This window comes from Vicia villosa, linkage group LG2 (genome assembly GCF_029867415.1).
Source record: "Vicia villosa cultivar HV-30 ecotype Madison, WI linkage group LG2, Vvil1.0, whole genome shotgun sequence".
NCBI lineage: Eukaryota > Viridiplantae > Streptophyta > Magnoliopsida > Fabales > Fabaceae > Vicia > Vicia villosa.
Genome location: NC_081181.1, coordinates 194,774,142 through 194,783,901, shown reverse-complemented (window position 1 = coordinate 194,783,901; position 9,760 = coordinate 194,774,142). Strand labels below are relative to the sequence as shown.

The window sequence follows — 9,760 nt, the reverse complement described above, 5'->3', positions numbered from 1 at the left end:
TATGGTATACAATATGGACTATTACAACGTATCATAACAATACATGTTATTCACATTTCATCGAGCCATAACACATATTCACATACATGCATGTTATTAAAACAACCACATCATAATTAAGTCATCACATAATCATTCTCCACAAGAACATTCAAATAACACATATTAACAACAAACATCACATTACACAATTCAAGTAACGATGTAACACGGTTAATTCAACCACTTAATGAAAGCATATTCATTGTTAATTCTTTATAAAGCATCATTATCTCATCATAAGGGAGGTGCATATCATCATCTCAATAGCATTGTATCGTCATAAGGAAAACATACATTAAGTTATACCGCAACATGGTTACATCGATTCATAGCAAAGAACATACTTCACATGTTAACACAACATAGTTCATCACTTAATCCTAATAAACATAATAGAAAACTATATCATATGGATCATTTTATTGTATCATGGTATAGTTCATTGCGTTAGCTTTCTAACGCTTCGAACGACGCATAAAACGGAGTTACGGATCAAAAGTTACATCATTTCAAAGTTCGGAAAAAGTTCTGTAAAACAGGGTTCGCGGCGCCAACAAAGTTCGCGGCGCGAACTGAGCGAATTCAAAAATTCCCAACTTTCTGCCAAGTAGTTCGCGGGTCGAACAGTAGTTCGCGGCGCGAACTGGCGATTTCAGAAACCCCCAAAACACAGAAAACAGCATACGAAACCCATCTAAAAAACCCCCAAACTCAACCCAATCAAGCTGAAAACACCAACCATCATGAACAACAATGGAATATATGTTATAAACACAAATACAACACATATTATGGATCTTCTAACATCATAACAATCATCAAACATCAATTAAAACACATTTCAAATCATGAATTTACACATTTGTTCATAAACCCTAACACCTCTACACACAACTTCCATGGAGAATAACATACAATCTAACCCACCATATACATCATCATGCCAACCCTTAGAGAGTAAGAACCCCACCCTTACCTTAGCAAAAGCTTCATCTTCAATGGAGTCATCCCTCTCTTCATGCCATAACTTTCTTCTCTTCCTCTCTTCTTTCTCTTCTTTCTCTTCTTTCTCTTCTTTTTCCCCAAAATGAGTTATGAGGCCAAACCTCTAAAACCCTAACTCTTACTATCCATTCTCACTAATGGGCTTAACCCACAATCCAATCTCTTATGTCATATTTCTTCCACTTAGGCCCAATTCATAATATTCCTCTAATTAATCAATTAAGCCAAATAACACACATAATTGAATAATCACATAACATCACGAATATTATTCCCAATAAAAATCCACAACTACAATTGCTCCTTAACTTAATTAATACCAACTCGCAATTGTACTTCTCTGACTAATCCGACTAATAAACCCGACCACAACTTAACTGCTCAAAATGACATATTAATCCAATTTACGCCTTTAGAATAATACCGATAAATACCGACTTCGACTAATTCCAACGAATAAATCCTTAATAATTCAATTAAATAATTAATTAAATTCAGGGCGTTACAATAAAGCCGACCATGCTATGAATGTATGTACAAATACCTACAATTTATGCAATTAAGATTATCTCATCAATCTTAACTTACCGCATACCATAATCCAACTCTATGAATTATCCGCCAATTGTACACAACATTCATAAACACAATTAACAATTGCAACAAGGCATAACAACCATCACATATCCAATCACATACATCATGAATACATCTACACAAAGTGTTCCAACAATTGTTACACATCACATACAAACATAACACACATAAGATAATTACATGTCATTCCATATAATAACGTCACAATTAATCAATAAAGTGCAATTAAATCCTATACTATCATATAGAATATCACAATAGCTTTCTAACGCTTCGAACGGCGCATAAAACGGAGCTACGGATCAAAAGTTATGACCTTTACAAAACTCTGCCAAAAATAGAATCTGCAGGTCGACGCAAAGAAAGCATTAGGTCGACGCATTGCTCTCCTGCCACCCTTGGGTATGCGCACGCTGACCCAATAGGTCGACGCATTCATCAGAAACCCATATTTTTTGCCTTTTAGGCTGCACAGGTCGACGCAAGCCTCTGTGTAGGTCGACCTATGCTGCGTAAAACTCAGAAAATCACCATTTTCTTCCCTATTCCCCTCATACAACACCCATTAACCCAAACACAATCCATACATCAATTAAAAGCAAAATTGGCACACATATGATGTTCCTAATCATGTTTCTAACCATGGGTCATTCATACAACACTTTAAACATGAACAAATCATAAAATCTCATTGTTTTATCATAAACCCTAACATTTTCCAAAACTATGAGATGAAGAGATGAAAGATTACACAAACACACATTACCCAATCATATAGTCTATAAGAACTTGGATTCAAACCCCTACCTCTTGAATTTCTCCTTCTATCTTCAAGAAATCTACAATCCTCTTCTCTCCTCTCTTCTATTCTTTTGCCTCTTTTCTCTTATCTACTTTTCTTTCTATCTTTCTATCTAATTTAGGTTAACTCATAAATTCTCTTCTAACTCTCATTATCTCATTGGGCTTAACCCATCCTCTATTCTTATTTCTAATTCCCACTAAGCCCAATAGCTAATTCTAATAAAATTCTACCATTTATTAATTAGCTAAGTAATATATTACCACACAATCAAATAATTATTACTCAAACAATAATTAAATAAACACAAACAATTATCAAATATCAAATAATCATAATTAAATAAAATCTAATAAAAATAGGATGTTACTATCCCTCCTAAGCATCTTGAGTTGTAAATCCTTTTCGTTACATTTAGAACACGTTGATAATGCAGTGTGTTGTATCTCTTGTTTGCCTTCATCACTATGTTGATTTTCATACCTCAGAAAAAATTGCAACCAGGATTATCATCTTCACTCTGTTAACAAAATCAACAAGAGTAAACCCAACTCAGACACATACGAATCAAATATCATATCCAACCTATTCACAACATACATACCTTAAAGTATCTGCATCCCCAAAATAGCTTCCCCAAGTTTCTTTCTTTCTTCTTAACTGATCTTATCGCTGCTTTGGATCCACACAAACATAACAGTTCAATTCCAGATTGAGACGCACTCGATATTAACGAAATTGAGTTCTCAACTCTACGATTTGTTGCGCTGCTACTGAATTGGGCCATTGACGGAGAGGAGAAAAATTAGGGTTCACGATTTTGGGAATGAGAATGAAATGTAAACCCAGCAAGGTTAGGGTTCACGATTTGTAGGAATTTTTTTTTCATAAATTAAAGAAACAATAAGATATATTCATAGTCAGCATACGTTAACGGACAGCTCAGCACCGTTAGTGACAAATCATCATTTTTGGGACGGAACCTTTGACCAAGGGCAATGTTGACAGTGTTAGGTAACTTAAAGGACCAATGTGTAGCAAAAATAACATAAAGGACCAAGTTGTTACATTTAAATAAGTTAAAGTACCCTAGAGGTAATTTAGCCTATTTTATACCATATTTTCATGATTATGTAAAAAATTGCTAAAAACTAATCAAACGCAACAAAAAAAATATACATGTTTACTTGGGTATCAAAAATTTAAAATCGTATAATATGTTTTTAAAAATTTGAAATATTTTTGGATAAAAAATCGCGTATTTTCTACGCGCAATTGTAGAGATTAATCTCTCGAGTTGACAAAAATACAATGGACAACAAAACTCTCACTCATGAGAATTTAACACCGTTGTATGCTCGTCCATAGAAAGGGATTTTTTTACCATCTCATCCAAAAAAATCTAAAATATTTGATTTTACTTTTATAATTTTACTTTTTTTTTTTATTAAAAGAATATTTTGATGAAATTGTCCAAGGGGTATGGGTGCTACTAGGTATAAAACTAAGAGTAGCTTTGGGAGATTGACTGCCCATAAGTTCTTCAGAGGTCCAACTTGGAATGCTTCTTCACAATATAAATTTCAAAGCTCTGAACATGACCAACACCTATTTCTTGAAGACGAACCTCTTAATCTATTCGGTAATATCGATCATTCCGTGTGTATTGAGTACTCAATTTTATGCAACTTATGGATCTGTATGTACCTGCTGATGTCAGTGAACCTAAGCCAGTTTTGATCTTTGTAACCGGGGGAGCCGGGAAGCATGGATTATTGGGTGAGTGTTAATCTTTCTTGCCACCCATTAATAGCATCTTAGCCGTTTCAATGGACATTGGCCTCTCCAGCTATATCACCAAGATGGATGAATTGTGAATATTTTCAACTTTTGAACAACTTTCATACATTATTAATTCTTTCCTTCTTCTTGCATGTTGTTTATGGATTTCCTATAGAGATTAATCTTCTATAAATGCAAGTTAGCAAGCTGTTGTTCGTTCAGGCATTTCGTCAAACAGTTTGTAAATGTTTTTCCATTATTTTGGGCAGTCCAACTAAATGGTGTACTCCAACGCTTCCTTCTAGATATTTCAGAGAAATTTAAGGTTAGTTTTAGTATTAAGATTTGGGAAATTTTCATTTGTCTTTTAAGTCCTAAAGGAAAATTTTTTTTCATGCGAATTCAGAACATGGTGAAGAAAAGAGTAAGATGAACTAGAAGATCACTACATTTAAAAAGGTTTATAATTGCGCCGCAATTTAACATTTTTTTTAAGTCAAGAAAAATGTTGACTTTAAATGACGTGGTGTATCATATTTGCCTTCGTTAAGTCAAATAGACGGCATAACCAAAATTGTAGACCGAAAACTTTAAGAGATTCATTATTTAAAGAAATTTTTATCAGAATTAAAGCCAAATTTTAAATTATTTATAAAGACACATATAATTTAACCCCAGAAAAAATTGTCAAAAAACCCTAAAAAATAAAGGAGAATATTCAAATCCATATCACACAAAATCAATTCATATATTTAACAATTGGAATAAAATTATTTTTCACAAACTCAATCCAACAATTTTTCTAAGACAACATTGGCATATAAAAAGTAAAGAAAACAAAAATAGTAGCATTGACTTAACAAGTTTTTCAATGTTACCCCCAACTAAGCAACTTTTCAACTCCCACAACTAGTAAAGTCACTCTAAACCTCATCTTGCTTCAACTATTGAGTTTGTGACAACATTGACAGAATTGTTTTCTCTGGTGATTGTAGAGAGACTTGAGTTTTCCATACCTCTCACATTTTGAAATGCTGGTGGCTTTGGATTAGGAAGGGATGCAGTGTCATTGCCAATCATTGAGACAACATCAGACATGCTTGGCCTATCTTCTGGACTTTGTTGTACACACAGAAGTCCTATGTTCACATATTTTGTCACTAAATGCTTGTTGGAGATATCATCCAATTTTGAATCAATAAGGTCCATTCCACAATTGTTGGTCCATAGATTCCAAGCCTTGATTATTCACCAAGTAAAGAACTCAGTTATAACAATATATAGAGAATGTGACAAAACAGATCAGTTGAATTGAGTTTAGGAACTTACATATCCAAGAAGATCGAAGGAATTTGTTTGATAAAAACCAGTATTCTTCTTGCCACTTATAATCTCTAACAAAAGGACTCCAAAGCTAAACACGTCGGATTTAATCGAGAAAATGCCTTCCATCGCATATTCAGGAGACATGTATCCACTACAAAACCATCAACAAAGAGTTATTCGTTGTTGATTGATCGGTTGTTTTAAAATTTAAAGAAAACAATATTAATTTGTTTTACTTACTAAGTTCCAACTATCCGGTTTGTATTTGCTTGAAGAACATTCTCACTAAATATCCTCGCCATTCCAAAATCTGATATTTTAGGATTCATGTTGGTGTCTAACAGAATGTTGCTAGCTTTTAAATCTCGGTGAATGATCCGGAACCTAGAATATTGATGCAGATAAAGGAGTCCTTGTGCAATCCCTTCAATTATTCGAACCCGTGTTCCCCAATCTAGCATCTCTCTTTTTTCCGCATCTGTTTTGCACAAAAATGTTATAACTAGAGTTTGGATGATATACAATGGAGCAGCACATATAGGAGAAATTTGTGAAAAGTACAAACCAAAGAGAAAACAATCCAAACTTGTATTGGCCATGAATTCATAAATAAGCATTTTTTCATCTCTTTCAATGCAGCAACCAAGAAGTCTAACAAGATTATTGTGTTGGAGTTTTGCAATCAACAAGGCTTCATTTCGCAACTCCTCCCATCCTTGACCTGATCTTTTAGATAGCCTTTTTACAGCAACCTCATCACCATTTAATAGTGTACCCTAGAAAGGAAAAATTGTTTATTCAACTAGCGATATCAATAACATTCCGAGAGAGTGCAAGTTTTTACAATAAATACCTTATAAACAGGTCCAAAGCCACCTTCGCCGAGTTTATTTGTGTCTGAAAAATTATTCGTTGCTGCTGAAACACTCACAAAACTGAATAATGGTAACTTGACTTCTTTCCTTTTAACTTTTGTACCCTTGTGAGAGTCTTGATTAACTTTCATGCTCATGCCTACTTCAAAATTTAGCAAATCTTCCCCTAGAAATTGAGGACAGTCTTTGTTAGAAAAGTTAGTTGCAATGTTTAAAGGATCATTACTGAGTTAGTTGCAACGTAAACTAGTTTGCTTCTTACCTTTCTTACTTTGCTTTCTTGTTTGGTAAACGAATAAGCCAAGCAGTATAAGCAATATTAGAAATGAGATCAAAAGAACAATTATAATTAAATTCTTCTTCCTCTTTCCATGTCTGCTAGCTGCATTTGTTACATTACTTGTGGTAAGTATGTCTGAGGCAGCAAGTTTGAGATAAAAAAAGTTTGGGTTTTTATCAGTTGAGATGTTCTTCAGAGTCAGTACTTCGTCGCTCCACAACATGCAGTTAACAGCAAACAAATCATAAGCAAAAGCAACACAAGAACAATTGGTGAAGCAAGTGTAGTTACATTGTGCTATAGAATCCAGCCTCACGTTCACATGATTTGGAGGTAGTTCCCCTGAAACAAACCGAAGAAATCCATCTGTAGTGTTGCAGGACAAGTTTTTTAACCTTACACATCCAGCTGATCTGTTCCCTTTCCTCCAAGAATCACCATCAAATGGTTCAAAACCACTGAGACACTGACAAGGGTCGTGATCTTGTGGATTACAAATGGAAAATACTCCGCACGAATTGTTTGCTCCGCACTTGGATGACTGTACAGGAATCCAACGCTTGGATTTCTCTGACCAATCTTCGTATTTAAGATCCCCGGAGACATCCAATACAAATCTAGAATGGCTATAAATTGGAAGAGTGAAATAGTCGTTGAAGCTAGCCTGTTCCATACCCGCTCGGTTGAAAACAATCTGAATAGATAAATTGGAATTACCATCAATCCACAAGACATTAGAACCTTTATTTACAGTTAGACTCGCTGAACCGGAATCATATCGGAGAGTATATGGTCCGATAGCAGGGTCGTCTGCACTTGTCCACGATGTCAATGAAAAATCGTATCCTGTGTCAATATCGTGTCCGATTGTCATTCCAGGTAAAAGAGTATCAGTTGGATTATTAAAACTCTGCCATAGAACAGCTTTGTTAGAGTTGTTCAACAATACTAAGTTTCCCGAGTCCAGCAGCGTTGCATAGGTACTATAACTGTTTTTCGAAACGTTGGTCACGAGGTATGTCATTGGTCCGTCTCTGATCGCAATGTTACCATCAGGTTGAATGATAAGAAACGCTGAAGATGTTTGAAATGCATAATCTCTGTTGGCAACCCAAACAATCTTGTCATTTGGTACCTTTTTGAACCATATACCTACGTAGTACTTGGTGGAGTTGTCTCTATCTCTGCTGAAAAATCCAAGTTCATAGTTTCCACCGTATGAAACAAATGTGTCGGATATTCTGACTGATTGCCCCTTTCGCAGGAATTCTGTGTAGGAATTTGCATTCACGGAAAACAAATTGAGGCTGGATAATAATAATATTGCTACGGAAATGAATGTAGGAGCCAGTGCCATGGTGATAGCTCCTAATGTTGAACTCCAAACTCTTTTAGCATAATATGTTTATGATTAATTTGTTAGAGGAGACTTGGAATAGTAAGTCTTCCATTTTAGCATCATTTTCCAAATAGATTATTTTAAAATTTTACGTTGAGATTGACTAAATCCAGGCGTTGAAAGTTGCTATATTATATCTTCTATATTTTAAGTAGATCAAATTTTTAGACACAACTATCTACCCTTGACAACATAAAATAATGATTGGATTTGAATTAAAATGATTCAAATTGATTAGAAAGGTCAACGGCATAGCATAGAGAAACATGTAAAAACCCAGTTTCATTAGTTATGTTATTGGTCTTTGTTTGTGTAGCCACTTTTCAAAGTCATATCTCACTTTTCTATCTATTTACTGCACAGACAAGGTAAAATTGAGTTGAGGTTGGGTCATCAGGACAAGTTTATAGAAATTTGTTGTGATGGAGTATGCAGAAGATGCAAGATTGTTAATTCAGGAAATTTGTTGATAATCTCTCACATCATTGTCTACTAGGTTTTGGAAAATGATGACACAGCTGAAAGTGCAATAATCATAAAAGAGAGATTAAGTGTTGCTCAAGTACTATGCAAAACATACCACATATCAAACTCTATGTAAGACCGAGTTAGAGATGTATTCACGGATTTATGGAAATTGTTAAAACAAGGACCTGAGATGTTAGCTTCTATTTTATGTATGTAATAACTTTCTTTTTGTCCATGTACAGTTGTATATATCATATATGAAATATTTTGTATATCATATAAGTTGAGTCTCTGGGTTATTGAATAATCTTCATAATTTTGTAATGTTGATGGATGAGATGGACTCATACTGATGCATCTCAATTCTTTATATTTTTTTATGATCTTAATATTACAAGGGCTTAATCGAGGTAAACTAATTCAGCCTACATGTTCTTTATCCATAATCGAGGTAAACTAATTCAGCCTACATGTTCTTTATCCAAGGTTTAACCGTGGAAAACTAAGTCTAAGAGTTTGTTCTTGTGATTAAATAAGTTTTTAGTCCTTATAAATATGACAACTTTCAATTTTAGTCCCTGCAAAAAATTTCTTCAAACAATGGTCCTCGCAATATTTTCCGTCCCTATTTTTAGTCCCTCCCGTTAAATTTCACTAACGGAGGCTTACGTGGCACGCCATGTGTAACGCCACGTCAATTAAAGTCAATATTAATTAAAATTAGATAGATTGCGGGGGTTTTAAACCCCCTTTAAATAACTTAAAAAACTAGAAACCTTGATTACACTCATGAGCCGTAGAATTTTTCGATACAGCTTGCACACGGCGTGGTACTCTCTGTTGCTTGGTACTGAATGAAAATCACTATGACAACCAAAAATATACACAACATTTTGGCATGCAGTGGTGAGGGATGGATGCATGGTTCCCACCATTTTATTGCATCCAATAATCAACTTTTAATTTATTTCTCCTGTGTTTGATTTGTTTGTTTCATATTGTAAATTTTGTTTGTTCTCAATTGAGGGAATGATTTTTAGTGACAAACCTTGGAGACTCTGCAAAATCAAACACTAACTTGAAAATGTCACTTGTTTCTCTGATCAGTGCATTTTAATGCACATTCTTTCATATCTGTACTAAGCATTTCTATGTTTTTCTTTATTTATTTTTATGTTTTACAA

The 9,760-nt window shown here is 34.3% G+C and overlaps 1 protein-coding gene across 2 annotated transcripts; it reads right to left on the bottom strand.

The window, feature by feature from the left end:
• Nucleotides 1-5,048: 5,048 nt before the first annotated feature.
• LOC131653431 (G-type lectin S-receptor-like serine/threonine-protein kinase At1g11330) lies at nucleotides 5,049-8,145 on the bottom strand. 2 transcript variants are annotated; one of them, XM_058923566.1, is made up of 6 exons: nucleotides 6,692-8,145; nucleotides 6,408-6,595; nucleotides 6,120-6,330; nucleotides 5,795-6,032; nucleotides 5,558-5,705; nucleotides 5,049-5,467 (listed from the first exon to the last, which is right to left on the bottom strand). In XM_058923566.1, the coding sequence occupies exons 1-6, from the start codon at nucleotides 8,064-8,066 to the stop codon at nucleotides 5,159-5,161; spliced, it is 2,469 nt and encodes an 822-aa protein (XP_058779549.1). In that variant the 5' UTR covers nucleotides 8,067-8,145; the 3' UTR covers nucleotides 5,049-5,158. The 2 variants fall into 2 exon arrangements, with proteins under 2 accessions (XP_058779549.1, XP_058779548.1); XM_058923565.1 differs by having other exon boundaries at nucleotides 5,795-6,330.
• Between the last annotated feature and the right edge of the window lie 1,615 nt (nucleotides 8,146-9,760).